Source organism: Hypanus sabinus, chromosome 3 (assembly GCF_030144855.1).
Source record: "Hypanus sabinus isolate sHypSab1 chromosome 3, sHypSab1.hap1, whole genome shotgun sequence".
NCBI lineage: Eukaryota > Metazoa > Chordata > Chondrichthyes > Myliobatiformes > Dasyatidae > Hypanus > Hypanus sabinus.
Window position 1 is genome coordinate 54,836,885 of NC_082708.1, and position 16,992 is coordinate 54,853,876.

Below are 16,992 nucleotides of genomic sequence, written 5' to 3' on the forward strand. Positions count from 1 at the left end.
CTATTAATTTTTGATACCATGTTTCAGTTACTACCACAATACATTCCCAGAAAACTATTTATGCCTGCCCTTCACCCTTATTTGATACAATCTATGTGTTTCCACACCTGAATTCTAAACCAGACTCTCACACACACCCAATACTGAACTACTTTCTAATCCAGTGTTAAGACTCACACCTTTTGGTGTGTGATATTTCACTTTCATTGCTCTAGGCTGGTAATGAGCATGCTCTATATTATTCAATCTGTTACCAACTGCAACTTGGCAAATATTCCACCCCTTTGGCGACAAATTGTCCTATACCAGGCATGGGCAAACTACGGCCCGCAGGCCATATGCGGCCCGTTAAGCATTTTAATCCCGCCCGCAGAACTTGATGAAATTATATTAATAAACCTTGTTAACGTTTTTTCCCCCGCAATTCTGGCGTTTTCCCAATAGATGACGCACTCTATATACATTTGTGGCGACCCATTTCCTGGCACATCCGAACCGGCTCATAATTAGACAGCGTTCCGGCTAAGGGAGATAGCCTGCAGGGAGCTTTGGAGCCTCTGCGCGGGGGGGGGGGGGGGGGGGGCAGGTTGAGGGAGGCTTAAAAGTGAGGCTGGGGATTTCGAATACAGTTTTTTTCTTCGACTGCAGTTACCGACTCCGTGTCGTAATTTTAGCGCTGCATGTAGCACACCGCTACACATTGACCTTTGTTGAGGTGCAGCGTATTACTCCACATTTGCGCTTTACTTTTTGTTCGGCTCGACCTATTTGTGTAAACAGGCGTTCAGCGTCATGAACATCAACAAAGCCAGCCACAGATCCAAGTTAACTGACCAACACCTCAGATCCATCCTGAGAATCGCCACAACAAAACTAAATCCAGACTTTGATGCGCTGGCTAAAAAGGGAGACCAACAACATTGTTCCCACTGACATTAAAAATAAGTTTCTTCGTTGTGCTATGTAAAAAATGCATTTGAAAATATTTTTTTCAATAAGCCTTACATGTTATATGTCATTTCTGTTAAGTGATGGACATGAGTAGTGCGCAGGTGCATGTACGTTCTCAAAATAAAAAATGCGCTCCAGATCAAATAACGCGCTCCGCATACTGGCGCGCTGTCACTGTTCTGTCTTTGTGCTGGTCGTTGTTGAGTTTTGGCACAGGGGACAATTGAATAAGAAGGAGCAGGACAAGTAGACCTGCATCTCCTACCGTTTTTGAAATAAAGACAGTCAGGAGGAGAGTGATGATGATAATATCTTGAAGGATAACAGAATTTTCAGTGCTTTAAAATAATAACTGTTACTATTAAAAAAAGCTGTATTTTATTCATTTAATTTTCAGTGTTTTAAAAGTCATTTCAATAAATAGCTAAATACCATGGGACTTCAAAGACAGATATTTGTTCATTTTCAATTGAAATTAAAGCACATGTTTTCTACATATCCCATGATATTTTATTTTCTCTTATGAGGTGTATTACCAAAACACTCCGTCCATCTGCTCCAGGTCCGGCCCCCGTGTCAAATTTTAGAACCCTTTGTGGCCCACAAGTCAAAAAGTTTGCCCACCCCTGTCCTATACGCTACCAGGGCTGACTTCAGGGCTGATAATTTACTCCTAGTGTTCCTACATTAACCTCACAAACTCTCCGCTCCTACACTTTCCTTGTTGGAGAGAATTAGACTTATTTAATTCTTCCAGGAAGTAATAAATGAACATGCAGTTATTTCTTCGGAAGTTTGAACGGGGCATGACTGCGCAAGTGCAAGGAGGTCAGCCAGTCAGAACAGTGGGAAGACTTTAAAAAGGAAGACAGATTTACAGAGCGGGCAACAGAGTAGGAAGGCTTTGGCTCCAATGGAGCTTAGGCGATAACGGGTCGAGGCCAGGTACGTTATCTGTTTAAAATAAAGACCGAGCGTATGTGTGTGATGCCGGTTTTCTGTGCTGGGTGTCAAATGTGGGAGGTCCTAGAGACTCCCATCCTCCCGGACAACCACATCTGCACCAGGTACTTCGAGCTGCAGCTCTTTAGAGATGAGGTTAGGGAACTGGAGCTGCAGCTTGATGACTTTCATCTGGTCAGAGAGAGAGTGAGGAGGTATAGGCAGGTAGTCACTCTGGGACCATAGGAGACAGAGAAGTGGGTAACAGTCAGGAAAGGGAAGGGCAAAAAACAGAGAGTACTAGAAAATACCCCAGTTGCTGTCCCACTTAACGATAACTATTCCTGCTTGAGTACTGTTGGGAGGGGGGACAGCCTACTGGGGGTAGCAACAGCGGTCGCACCTCTGGCAGAGTCTGGCCTTAAGACTCAGTTGGGTAAGGAAAGGAAGAGGATGGCAGCAGTGATGGGTACTCCATAGTTAGGGGGTCAAATAGGTGACTCTGTGGACGCAGGAAAGAAACGCAGATGGTAGTTTGCCTCCCAGATGCCACGGTCTGGGATGTTTCTGATCGCGTCCACGATATCTTGAAATGGGAAGGAGAACAGCTAGAGGTTCTGGTACATATTGGTACAAACAACATCGGTAGGAAAAGGGAGCAGGTCCTGAAAAAAAAGACTACAGGGAGTTAGGAAAGAAGTTGAGAAGCAGGACCTCAAAGGTAGTAATCTCGGGATTACTGCCAGTGCCACAGGACAGTGAGTATAGGATTAGAATGAGATGGAGGATAAATGCGTGGCTGAGGGATTGGAGCAGGGGGCAGGGATTCAGATTTCTGGATCATTGGGACCTCTTTTGGGGCAGGTGTGACCTGTACAAAAAGGACAGGTTGCACTTGAATCAGAGGGGGACCAATATCCTGATGGGAAGGTTTGCTAAGGCTACTGAGGAGAGTTTAAACTAGAATTGCTGGTGGGGGGGTGGGGGGACCAAACTAAAGTGATGGAGGAAAGGGAGGCTGGCTCACAAATAGAGAAAGTTTGGAGACAGTGCGAAAGGCAGGATAGGCAGGGACATGCTCAGTCTAATGGTTTGAGATGTGTCTATTTTAGTGCAAGGAGTATCATGAATGAAGCCGATGAGCCTCGAGTGTGGATCAGCACTTGAAGCTATGATATTGTGGCCATTACAGAGACTATGATGGTGCAGGGGCAGGAATGGCTACTTCAGGTGCCAGGCTTTAGATGTTTCAGAACGGATAGGGAGGGAGGCAAAAGAGGTGGGGGCGTGGCACTGTTGATCAGAGATAGTGTCACGGCTGCAGAAAAGATGGATGCCATGAAGGGATTGTGGGTGGAAGTTAGAAATAGGAAGAGGTCAATAACTCTACTGGGTGTTTTTTTTTTATAGACCACCCAATAGTAACAGGCACATTGAGGAGCAGATAGGGAGACAGATTCTGAAAATGACTAATAATAACAGGGTTGTTGTGGTGGGAAATTTTAATTTTCCGAATATTGATTGGCATCTCCCTAGAGTGAGGGGTTTAGACGAGCTGCAGTTTGTTAGGTGTGTTCATGAAGGTTTCTTGACACAATATGTAGATAAGCCTACAAGAGGAGAGGCTGTACTTGATCTGGTATTGAGATGGGTTATATTCTGCACGGTTGTCGGTGACCAGAGGTGTGCCTCAGGGATCTGTTCTGGGACCCCTACTCTTTGTGATTTTTATAAAGGACCTGGATAAAGAAGTGAAGGGATAGGTTAGTAAATTTGCTGATGACACAAAGGTTGGGGGTGTTGTAGACAGTGTGGAGGGCTGTCAGAGGTTACAATGCAAAACTGAGCTGAGAAGTGGCAGATGGAGTTCAATCCAGATAAGTGTGAGGTGGTTCATTTTGGTAGGTCAAATATGATGGTACAAGGAAATGAGAGGCATTGAACGCGTGTATAGTCAGAGGCTTTTCCCCAGGGCTGAAATTGCGAGCATGAGAGGGCATAGTTTTATGGTGCTTGGACGTAGGTACAGAGGTGGTGTCGGGATAAGCTTCTTTTATATATAAACGGAGAGAGTGGTGAGCGTGTGGAATGGGCTGCCGGCGGCAGTGGTAGAGGCAGAAACGATAGGGTCTTTTAAGAGACTCCTGCATGGCTACATGGACCTTAAAAAGAATACAGAGCTATGAGTAAAGCCTAGGTAGTTCTAAGGTAGGGGCACGTTCAGAACAGCTTTGTGGGCCGAAGGGCCTGTAGTGTGCTGTATGTTTTCTATGTTTCTATGTAATTTTTGAAGCATCAAAGGGTACTGGTGGAGGTTTGGTTGCCTCTATTTTAATTTGGGGATGTATCATCCAACTACCAATTAATATAGAAGATTCACTTAAGGCATGGTGTGACTATCAAATAAAGTCTATCAAATAGAATTCATTAATAACCCAGATAAACTAAACATTCAACCTTGTGGGACAGCACTAATCACTCAAGCTCCACCATCCCAGAGGTTACATGATGGATCTGATAGGCAATATGACCAAACAACCATAAGCTTAATTTAAAGGTTGCTTTTTATCCCTCCTCATGACTCGTCACATGTTGTCAAATACAAGTGGCAGACACATTTCAGTAATAGCACTGAAAGCAAACTTTTATGCAGGGACAATTAGTTTTGCTAATCCTTAATTAATCTGAAGAATTCCAGTTATGGAAAAATGCTTCTGAAGAAAGAGTTACAGAAATAATAAGCCTATTATATCTTTTCTACACAGATTCCAAATGCAATCAACCTTGGGAAATGATGAATACATACGTATTACAATACATACCACTATCATTACTGGAACTGAACAGTGGTTGATGTCAGCCCTGACGAAGCATTACGTCAAAAAAAAATGTAACCATTATCTTCAAACTTCTGCTTCCCTGTCATTTTGAATTTTTATTTCACTGCATCAAGAATATTGAAATTTCAGAGTCAAAGCTTTTGGCATTTCTAAATTCATGTCAATGTTTACAACCAATTATATATTAAAATAATTAAACATTGGCAATTTAATAATTGAGAATATATACAGTCTCAGGAGGGTGAAAGGCACTTCAGCAATAATGAACCAAAACACATTGCTCAATTCTATAAAATTATTTGAATTGGGAACCATTTTAATCACTGACAGTTCCTCAGCAAATGAAGCAACAAACAGAACTGTATGCAGCAAGACTGAGACAGGTAACATGCAAGTGTGGACTGATAAATGCAAGCAACATTCATGCCACAGAACTGCCAGCCAATAACCATCTCCAATCACTGACCCTCAACACTAAGATATTATCATTGATTAGATCCCTCACCAATATCCTGGGAACAACATTCACCCAAAACTCAACATAACCAGCCAAGTAAACATTGTAGGTCAGAGATTACATATTCTGTGGCATTTTACTCACCACCTAACAGTTCAAAGTTATTTTTAAACCATCAACATGATACACATGCATTTGTTCAGTACCAACCTTCAGCAAACTTCTCATTCCATGAATTTGAAAAAAAAGTACAAAACCTTAGAGAAATTTCAGTTTTTAAAAAAACCCTCAAACACCATACTCCTGTCAACCACAAATATTTAGTACACATTTGCACTAAATACTGTTTCTGAAAACACTTAGATGGATTTCAGTGCAGTCCTGGTAAGCTTCTCAACTGCTTTCTCATTAAGCATTAGATGAAGATTGACTAATGTCTGCCAACTTGCATTTGAATGGGAAAAAGATCAATAGCTAGTTCTCCAACTTTGATGTTTGTTCTAGCATACAAGTGTAAGATTACAATCAGAATCATAGTTATATAGCAGAAAAAAGGTCTTGTGACCAAATTCCTATCTTTACCAATTCCACAGCTTTCAATGTCTTTGCATTTAGAGTCAGTCATATAGCACAGAAACAGGACCTTCGTCCAACTTGTCTATGCTCTCCAAGGTGCCCTATCCAAGCTAGTTCCTTTTGCCAGGATTTGTCCTATAGCCATTTAAGCCTTTCCATAAGACAACTATGCAATTAGGTCCTTCAGCCCATCATATGCCTTCCCAAACCATGTATTTTGTGCAACTGATTTTTAAAAAGTTACGGTAACTTCCTCAACCATGATTCTGCCAAGATATCACACCTGCTGTAAAAAAAAAGGCTGTTGCTCAAATTCCTACTAAATCTTTCCATTCTTCAAACCTATGCCCTCTAATTCTTGACACCCCAACTCTGGGGTAAAAAGATTGAGTGCATTTACCCTATGCCCTCAATTTTATACACTTCCATAACATCACTGCTCAGTCTCCAAGGCGCGAAGGAATGAAATACTAGCTTATTCAACCCCCTCCCTAGTACGCAGCCCCTCAAATTCTGGCAGTGTCACCGTAAATCTTTTTCTGCACTCTTTACAGAGTAATAACCATATAACAATTAGAGCATGAAACAGGCCATCTTGGCCCTTCTAGTCCATGCCGAATACTTACTCTCACCTAGTCCCACTGACCTGCACTCAGCCCATAACCATTTCTTTCCTGCCCATATACCTATCCAATTTTACTTCAAATGACAATAACAAACCTGCCTTTACCACTTCCACTGGAAGTTTGTTCCATACAGCTACCACTGTCTGAGTAAAGAAATTCCCCCTCGTGTTACCCTTAAACTTTTGCCCCCAACTCTCAACTCATGTCCTCTTGTTTAAATTTCCCCTACTCTCAATGGAAAAAGCCTATCCACATCCACTCTATCCCCCTCATAATTTTAAATACCTCTATCAAGTCCCCCCTCAACCTTCTACGCTCCAAAGAATAAAAATAATATCTTTCCTATAGCAGAGCAACCAAAACTGAACACGATACTCCAAGTGTGTCTTCACCAGCATCCTGTATAGCCTCTATAACCTCCTACAACCTCCAGGTTCTCCATGTCCCCTTTTATATTTAATACCCCAACTTACAAAGGCCAGCATACCAAAAGCCACCTCCATCATCCTGTCTCCCTGTGTTTCCACTTTCAGTGAAGCAGGTGAATATACTCCAAGGTCCCTCTGTTCTACAACACTCCCCAGGGTCCTGCATCTCACTGTGAAATACCTACCTGGATTGGACTTTTCAGAAATAAATGCAACACTGCACACTTATCTAAATTAAATTCCATTTGCCATTCCTCAGCCCAATTTCTCACTGATGTATGTAGATGCTCCTGTAACTTTTGATAACTTTTTTCACTGACCACCATACCACCTATTTTAGGTGTTACTTGCAAACTTATTAACCATAATTTATACTTCCATATCAGAATAGTTGACAAGGATGCCAAACAATAAAGTGCCCAGTACAGACCAGAGGCACACTACCAGTCATGGGCCCCCATGCTGAAAAACATCTTCTGCCATCATCCGGTTTCTATCAAGCCACTTATGTATCCAGAGAGCCAGCTCTCTCTGGATTCCATGCCATCTAATCTTCCAGAGAATGTCCTCATCAGCTCTTGTGGTCATCTCATCAAAAAACACGATCAAGTTTGTAAAACATTATATCGTATGCACAAAGTCATGCTGATAATTCCTAATCAACCTGCCCTTCAAGATATGCATATACTTTATTCCTGGGAATCCTCTCCAGTTACTTGCCTACCACAGATATTAGACTTACTGGTCTATAGTTCCCAGATTTTTCTTCGTCACCTTTCTTAAATAAAGACACTGCATTCCTCAGATACTAAGTAATAAGACTAACTACTTCTACCACCAACACAAACAGAATGTTTCAGATTCCAATCACTTTCTATACTATTTCCACCTAATTTTAGCCTGTAATGGTCCTAATGTAAAATTTGCCTCTGAGTGTTGTACTGGAAGTAAGACAGATCAATGACCCAGAACTTACATACCTGTAATGCAGCATATGACTTCCACTCACCGTTGAGATATGCAAAGAAAATGAAAACCTGCTGAAAGTTGCCCAGATCCAGCATATATCCAATGGGCCAAATAGTCTCCTAAGTCATAAAGAAAATGGAAAGATCCGAAATGGGGAGAGCTACTTCAGAATCAAATTTACTATCACTGGTGTATGTTGTGAAATTTGTTGTTTGTGGCAGCAGTATATTGCAATACATAATAAAACTATAAATTACTATTTAAAAATTAAATAAGTAGTGCAAAAAGAGAGGAAAAATAGTGAGGTAGTGTTCATGTTAATGGCAAAAGGGAAGAAGCTGTTCCTGAAACAGTGAGTGTGTCTTCAAGCTCCTGCACCACCTCCTTGATGGCAGCAATAATCGGGCATGTCCTGAGTAATGGGGGTCCTTAATGATGGATGGATCGCCTTTAAGGCATCTTGGATACTGGGGAGGCCAGTGCCCATGATGAAGCATCCTTTGCAATGGTCCCTCCATAACAGATGGCGATGCTTTCCCCTTTTTGAAGTCCAAAATCAATTTTCTGGTTTTACTGATGTGTGCAAGGTTATTCTTGCAACACCACTCAACAAACTGATCTATCTCACTCCTGTACGCTTGCTCGTCAACATCTGAAATTCTGCCAGATTTATAGATGGTATTGGAGGTGTGCTTAGTTACATAATTGTGTAGAGCAGGGCTTGGCAGGTTTTTCATGACATAATGCAGTTACATGAATAGCCAGAATAAGCTTGACCCACAGAAATGCAGGAAAAATGTAAGAGCTATCAACGACAAAGTTATCAAGTTTTTCTAAATGCTACTTGATGGTCCAGACTTTCAAAATTACAAATATTAAAAATCAATTAACACATTTAGAATCTAATTAAAACATGAAAGCAAATGTAATTAATTAAACATAACTTGTTTTATTCTTATTATACTTACAAGGAAAAATTATATTTGAAACTGCCAGCATTTACCAGCAAGTTAGGGAATGCTAATTTGAGCTTACTTCATTTGTATTTATCTGGTATGCACTAACCTCAATGAAAAAATTTTAATTAACTGCAACTCCCCATATGTTGAAATAAACAAAAGGATAGCACATCTAAAGTAGTTATATATGAAAGAGCCAAGACATTTGGTCCCTTAATTCCATTTTGCCATCAGTACCCCAAAAATGCCCATTGCCTCAGCTTCCTCCCGAATTACAAAGCTATCAAGAAATCTCAATTTTAAATTTATTAACTGACATTCACTGCTTCAAGGTGCAAGAGACAGCAGTTGCTGAAATTTGGAGTAAATAAAGACCATTTTCTAGGAGGAACTCAGTCAGCAGGTCAAGCACCTGTAGTATGGAAAGAAACTATCAATGACTTTGCATTGTGAGTGTGAAGAGGGTAGATAGCCAGTATGAAGGTGAGGGGAAGGGAGAGGCCAGCAGTACATACATGTAGGAGTATCATACATAGGTTGGGGAACTACCTGTACTTAATAGAAACCTCAGATTACTCCCCATATCATGGGACCCAACTCTTAAAGACAGACATTGATGACAAAATTCACGACTTTCAGTATGCCAGGACATCCTTTGGTTACCAGAGTAAACAGATGTTTGAATACCAAAATCTCAAAACTGGCACAAAAATTCATAGTCAAGAGACACTAGCAAACACCGTCCTCCCATTTGCTTCTAAGATTTGAACCATCTTTAACAAGCACCTCAAAACATGAGAAATATACCACCATTGTCACTGCTAAGTACTCCAAATTTACTGGAAGGATATGCAAACCAACATCAGCGCCCTCTCCCAGAAAAACTCCCCAGCATTGAGGCCTTAGTTATATTCAACTGGGTAGGCATTGCCAATCACTTGTTCAGACTTCTGAATCAGGCATCCAATTCCAAACTGCTTCAGCAAGTGACTAACCTGTGGACATTTGAACAGATTAACAATGTTGTCAAAGCATCTGTTAAAAATTGGAACATCTCCACTTTATCCTGTGAATCTCAGACCCATCATCATTCAAGTGGTTGCAACATTCAGAATAGCACTGAGAACCTCAGGTCTAAATGCCATGAGAATACAGAAGACCAATTTCAACGGCAAAAGAGGCGGCCGTGGACCAACATGTCAGAATGGGGAGGGGGATAGGAATTAAAATGGTTGGCCACTGGGGAAATTTTACTTCTGGCAGATGAAATGGAGTTGCTTGACAAAAGCGGTCCCCCAACTTATGTCGGGTCTCACGAATGTAAAGGGGGCTACTTCAGCAGCACCGGATACAATAAACAACCCCAAAAGATTTGTGGGTGAACTGTTGCCTCACTTGGAATGACTGTTTGGGACTATGAATGGAGGTAAGGGAGGTGGTGAATGGGCAGGTGACGCTTTTTTGTTGCTTGGCTCTTTTGCCATGATGAGGCCACTCTCAGGGAGGACCAACACCTTATATTCCATCTAGGTAGCCTCTAAGCTGATAGCATGAACCAATCTCTTTTTCTGGTAATCATTTTTCCCTTCACCTCTTCTATTTCCCCACTCTGGCCTCTTAATCCTTCTCTTCATCTGCCTTTCACCTCCCTCTGGTGCTCTTCCATGTTTGCCATCTCCCATAGTCCACTCTCCTCTCAGAGTCCTTCTTCTCCAGCCCTTTACCTTTTCCACCTACCTGGCTTCACTTATCACCTTCCAGCTAGACCTCCTTGCCCTTCCCATCTTTTTATTCTGGCATCTTCCCCCCTCCCTTTCCAATCCTGAAGGTAGGTTTCGGCCCGAAAAGTTGATTGTTTATTCACTTCCATACATGCTGCATGACCTGCTGAGATTCTCCAGTATTTTGTGTCTGTTGCCCTGTATTTCCAGGATGTGCAAAATCTCGTGTTAATGAATTCAGCAGAATACTTGGGCATGAAACCCACTGGAATTCTGAAGAAGCACTGTACTGTCAAAAGCTGGATCATAAAATAGAGCAGCAGAATTAGGCCATTCTGCCCACAGAGTTTGCTATGCCATTCAATCGTGGTTGATTTATTTTCCCCCTCAACCTTTCTCCTTGTAACCTTTGATGCCTTTACTAATCAAGAAATAATCAACCTCCACTTTAAATATATCCAAAGACTTGGTCTCCAAAGCCACCTATGACAATGAATTCCATAGATACACCATGCTAAAGAACTTCCTCCTCATCTCTGTTCCTCTGTTTCTGAGGCTATGCCCTCTGGTCCTGGTCTCTCCCACCACTGGAAATATCCTCTGCACATCCACTCTATCTAGGCCTTTTAATATTTGGTAGGTTTCAAAGATATCCCTCTTCATTCTTTTAAAATTCAGCGAGTAGCGGCCCAGAGCCAAGAAATGCTCCTCATACATTAACCCTTTTCATTCAAGATCATTCTTGTAAATCTTCTCTGGAACCTCTCCCATGCCAGCACAATCTTTTTTTAAAAGAGGCCTAAAAACACTCACAAATTTCCAAATATAGTCTGACCAATGCCTTATAAAGTCTCAGCATTGCATCCTTGCTTTCATATGCTGTAAATGAATGTTAACATCGCAGTTGTCTTCCTTGAGAAAACATTAATTCTCTGCTCTCCGATATTAAAAAGAATATTTGAAGAGCAGGGAAGATATCAGTGTTCTTGCTAACCCTTATCCTTCAATCAAAAATGTTACTAAATTATGTTACTAATCTCACTGCTGTTTACACTCACTTACTCACTGTAAATTACCTGCTCTATTTCCTGCATGAAAAGAGGTGCTTCAGTAAAAAAATCTTTTCATCCTTGATAGATTTTGCTTTATCTGTAGCCCATTTGGTCCAACTGCTGGTGAGTCAGTATTCTGGCAAAAACTACGCCAAGACGACAAAAGAACAAGCAATTCTGCAGAAAAGGTTATTGAAAAGCACAAGTCAGGAGATGGATACAAGAAAATTTCCAAGTCACTGAATATCCCTCGGCGTACAGTTAAGTCAAGAAATGGAAAGAATACGGCACAGCTGTAAATCTGCCTAGAACAGGCCATCCTCAAAAACTGAGTGACCGTGAAAAATGGGGACTAGTGAGGGAGGCCACCAAGAAACCCATGACAACTCTGAAGTAGTAACAAGCTTCAGCGGCTGTGATGGGAGAAACTGCACCTTCAACTGTTGCCTGGTGCTTCACCAGTTGCAGCTTTATGGGAGAGTGGCAAAGGGAAAGCCTCCTGAAAAAAAACTCACATGAAACCTCAGCTCGAGTTTACCAGAAGGCACGTGGGAGACTCTGAAGTCAGCTGGAAGAAGGTTCTATTGTCCGAGGAAACCAAAACTGATCAGACTGAATGCTATGTTTAGCATAAGCCAAAACACCACACATCAGAAATACATCACCCCTACTGTGAAGCATGGTGGTGGCTGCATTATACTGTGGAGATGCTTCACTGTAGCAGGCCTTGGAAGGCTTGCGAAGGTAGAGGGTAAAATGAATGCAGCAAAATACAGGGAGTTCCTGGATGAAAACTTGATGCAGTCTGCAAGAGAACTCCAACTTCGGAGAGAATTTGTTTTCCGGCAAGATAATGACCCCAAGCACAAAACCAAAGTTACACAGGAACAGCTTGAAAACAAATTTAATGTCCTGGAGTGGCCAAGTCAGAGTCCAGACCTCAATCCAACTGAGTATTTGTGGCTGGATTTGAAAAGGGCTGTTCATTCATGATCCCATGCAATCTGACAGAGCTTGAGCAGTTTTGTAAAGACGAACAGGAAAAAATTAGAATGTCTCGATGTGCAAAGCTGATAGAGACCAATCCACAGCCTCAAGCCTGTAATTGCTGCCAAAGGTACATCTACTAAATACTGACTTGAAGTGGGTGAATACTTATGCAATTAATTATTTTGTACTTCATATTTGTAATTAATTTACAAGGATGTTGCCTGGATTGGAGGGTGTACCTTATGAGGGTAGGTTGAGTGAACTTGGCCTTTTCTCCTAGGCGCAATGGAGGATGAGAGGTGACCTGATAGAGGTGTATAAGATGATGAGGGGGATTGATCATGTGGATAGCTTTTTCCCAGGGCTGAAATGGCTAACATGAGGGGGCATAGTTTTAAGGTGCTTGGAAATAGGGGGTGTTTTTCCCACACAGAGAGCGAAGGGTGCGTGGAATGCACTGCTTGTGGTGATGGTGGAATCGGATACAATAGGGTATTTTAATAGCCTCCTAGATAGGAACATGGAGCTTGGGAAAATAGAGGGCCATGTGCTAGGGAAATTCTAGGCAGTTTCTAGAGATTACATGTTCAGCACAGCATTGTGGGCCAAAGAGCCTGTAATGTGCTGTAGATTTCAATGCTTTGTTTGTATTTAGATCACTTTGTAGGGATCTGTTTTCATTTTCTGTTAATCAGTGTCAAAAAGAAGCCAATTAAATTTACTGAGATTCAGTGTTATAAAACAATAAAACATGAAAACTTCTGGGAGGGGGGCAAATAATTTTTATAGGCACTATATCTGAAATATTACAACACTACTGAGATATGAAAAAAACTGCAGCACAGAAAAATCTTTCTAATTTGATGACAGACCATCCATAAGTCATCCAAATGCATTCCGATGGTTAAGGAAACCAAATTTTGTCCCCTTTTACCTCATTTGGAGGACTGAATGAGACAGTGCCTAAATCTTCATGCAAATGAGACAGAACACTACACTTTGAAGGATCAAAAGAAACACGCAAAATCTTTAAAATCACATTAAAGAATCTCAGTGAAGTGTTTACTTGCCTAATGTATCTTTAATGTTCTTCACCAGTGACCCCTTTTTTAAGCTGTTCTTTCTTTCTACATAGTTTGATGGAACATAACCAGTTTTGTTTGATGTATTTCTCACTCTCCACCAAGTTTTAGAATCATCCAGCAGCCATAATCGCTCATTTTTCTTGATGTCAAGTTCTTGATCTTGCTGTGCTGTGTAATCCCATTTAGCAATAACAATAACTTCTTCTGTCATCTTTCATCGAGTCCTTCCTATCAGAGAGAAAACAGCTCAGCATTAAAAGAACATCACATTTGCTGAACGTTGAAACCCAATTACTGGCAAGTGATTGAAATTTTACCTCGCATTTATGTATATCTTTAATATTGTAAAATAAAAAAATGCAAGAGCTTTTTTTTATTAAAACAATTCTTTCCTCCTTTTCAATCTAATTATTCACAGATGTGGTCTGAACAGAAAAGGTTAAAGTTTATAATTAAGGAAAGGCGCCGATCCAATCTAGAAGCAGTTCCAGCTTGGCTAGGAACAATTTCTGCAATATCACCATTTAATTTTATACAAATGCTTTATGAATCGAAAACAACTTGTCTAACTAACAAGCAGCAATATGTTAAAAATATTGCAATGTACATTTCTTCCTTTGAACACTTCAAGTATAAACAGCCTCAAATTTACATTTAAACCAGGTTAAATTTAGAATGATTATCTAGTCAAATGATACAATAATTTCTGAAAGGAAGTATTGTTTTCAAATTGTTTAGAATACAAATTGATCATAATGCACACTGAAAACAAATCCACTTGAAAAGCCACAAGTCACGCATCAGGAATTTTTGTTCTTTCTTACCATGTCCCCCACATAGACAAGATATGGAAATTAAGAACACTTGGATGTTAGATCAAGCTATATTCATATAAACTCTGAGTCCAACCATCAAGTCACATGGATAACATGCATACTGATCTTCTGGATCAGCCTGCCACAAGGAACCTGGTCAGTTGCTTTATTAAATCTATGTAGACAACAGCCACCCTCAGTATCTTTTCTCCGGAAAAAAAAACCCCTCCAGTTTATAGGATATGACCTGGTCTGCAGAAAGCCATGCTGACTGGCCCTAATCAGATCATGTTTTAACAAATGCTCATAATTCATATCCATGTGAATCCTCTGCAATAGCCTTCCTCCCACTGACTTGAGACTAACCAGCCTATAATTTCCTGATTATCTCGATTTTGAATTGCATACTTCAGAGGTAAGTTTTTTTTTAAATGCATGTCTGGGACTTCTAAAATATTACTCTCAAAGAATAAGATCTATCAAAGGTTCCATGGGTTACAGTGGAAAGTAGAGAACATTAAATACCATTTATTAAAATTCACTTTTGCTACATGGTTACTAAGAGTTCACAGCACTTGGAAGTGAAGGAGGAAGTCAGCATTTACCCATCCAAACTCAGCTGCGTTTTACAAGATTTTATGTTGGCATTAATCACATTGAAGAGTAACATGATTTTTGGTGTGCTCCAAAAGCATGCAAATGGGTAAACTGATTATGACAGGTTGAGGATGGAAAATTTCACTGAGCTGTAATCTTGCGGCACAGGGATTTCTCTGCATTCCCACTGATGGAATAACATGTTTGTTACTTTCAATTGAAAGCCCATAGGGAAATGGCACAATCTAACTTGGACTCAGAGCTTTGACATGAGCAGTGGTCTAGCTGCAAAAAAAACTCTGGCAAACTATACTTAAATGATCTTTGCAAATCCCATGCATGTAGTCCAATGAAAAGTGTGAATTTTTGCAATCTCTCTGTGGCTGCATGGGTTTTCTCTGGGTACTCTAGTTTTCTCACACATACCAAAGACGTATGGGTTGGTAAGTTAATTGGTCACAAGGGAGTAATAGGGCAGTACAGGCTCATCGGGTGAGAAGGACCTGTTACCATACTGCATTACTAAAAACATAACACTATTCTCATAGTTAAAGGAATGGAAAGGGAACTACATTTCCAAGTCTGATAAAGAGTCTCAGTCCGAATGGAGACTGCTCATTTCTTTCCATAAATGCTGCCTGACCCGCTATGTTCCTCCAGAGTTCTCTATATGTTGCTCTGTTTCCAAAGTCTTTTTGGTACTGCAGAAAAGAAAGTGCACTTTGTCGAAAGAAGCTTCAAAATTCACAACTTTGATCTCCACAAGGAACACTAACCTTTACTCTGCCTCACAATTCAAGCTGTAGCATCATAAAACCAATTTAATATGGCAGAATTTAGGTCAGAGGTTACTGAACAAAAGCATGCTGGGATAGTAATTTGACAAGAACTTAACTTTCTAGACAAGTCCAACAAAGCAGGCCTGGCTGGGGCACTTCTGTGGGAAAATAAGACAACTATGCTCTGTTTTAGCTGGAACTCATAAAAAGGGAGGCCTTATTACTAGCAGATACAGACAAGAAGGAATAATCAGCGACTGAAAAAGGACTGTAGCATGGATAACCATACAAGCAAAACATTATTAAGAGACACTGGTAAGGTCAGAAATTAGAAAGATTAAAATACTTTAACAGAGAATTTCATAAGTACACGAGAACCAGCATTGACGTGATGGGCTAAATGTCCTTCGCCAAATATAATATGAAATGAATGACGATTCTGTTTAAAAACAAAAGGTTCTATCTCAAATTTTCCATGAGGGGCAAATAGTTGCCAATTAAAGGAAAATAACAGACAAACAATCAAGACCTAGATATCCAAATACATGGTTAAAAAAACAATTTGTTCAGCAATGAAAACTTTTTCACTTAAGAAAGGAACAAGTTGCATATACCTCAGCATATTACAATTAAATACAAAATATTAAAGGAACAAATAAGCAGTTTTAGAAGGACAGAAAAAATGGCAGGAATGTATTGTCATTCCACCAAAAGCCAGACATTCTGGGGCAGGAAGCACTAAAGAAATGCAGTAGACATTGGAGGGGGGGGGGGGGGGGAATAAATATTAGAAAGATGTACCAAAAGAATCAAAAGTTCTCGGCTGCAGGGGTAAGTAGAAAAGACAAGACCTTGAGCAACATTATCTACACCTAATCACCACCTTCTCTAAGGAAAATCTTGCATCAAGCTTGACAAAGCTCTATATGGTTGGCGTTTCCTAGAAATTACAAGATAAAGTCTTAATCGAGAATCTAAATCAAGCATATAATGACAGATATCAACATTGCCATGTATAAACCATTGGGATTAAGACAAAAAAAAACTGAAACAGAAAACAGGATGAAGAGGAGCCTTACCAAGAGCTCACTTCTGCAGACAACCCTACAAAGCCAAAATAATTTAATCAAAGTACACGTATATCACCATATATTACTCTGCGATTCATTTTTGTGCAGATATTTGCAGAATAAAGAAATGCAATA

General features: G+C 40.4%; 1 protein-coding gene across 4 annotated transcripts in view; it reads right to left on the bottom strand.

Annotated features, from left to right (window-relative positions):
- nck2b (NCK adaptor protein 2b) overlaps positions 1 to 16,992 on the bottom strand; it is a 79,349-nt gene that overhangs the window by 9,929 nt on the left and 52,428 nt on the right. For all 4 annotated transcript variants that reach the window (XM_059964379.1, XM_059964378.1, XM_059964376.1 and 1 more), the window contains exon 2: positions 13,582 to 13,824. In XM_059964379.1, the coding sequence (XP_059820362.1) occupies positions 13,582 to 13,807 (226 nt within the window). In that variant the 5' untranslated portion in view covers positions 13,808 to 13,824. The remainder of the gene's footprint in view (positions 1 to 13,581; positions 13,825 to 16,992) is intronic.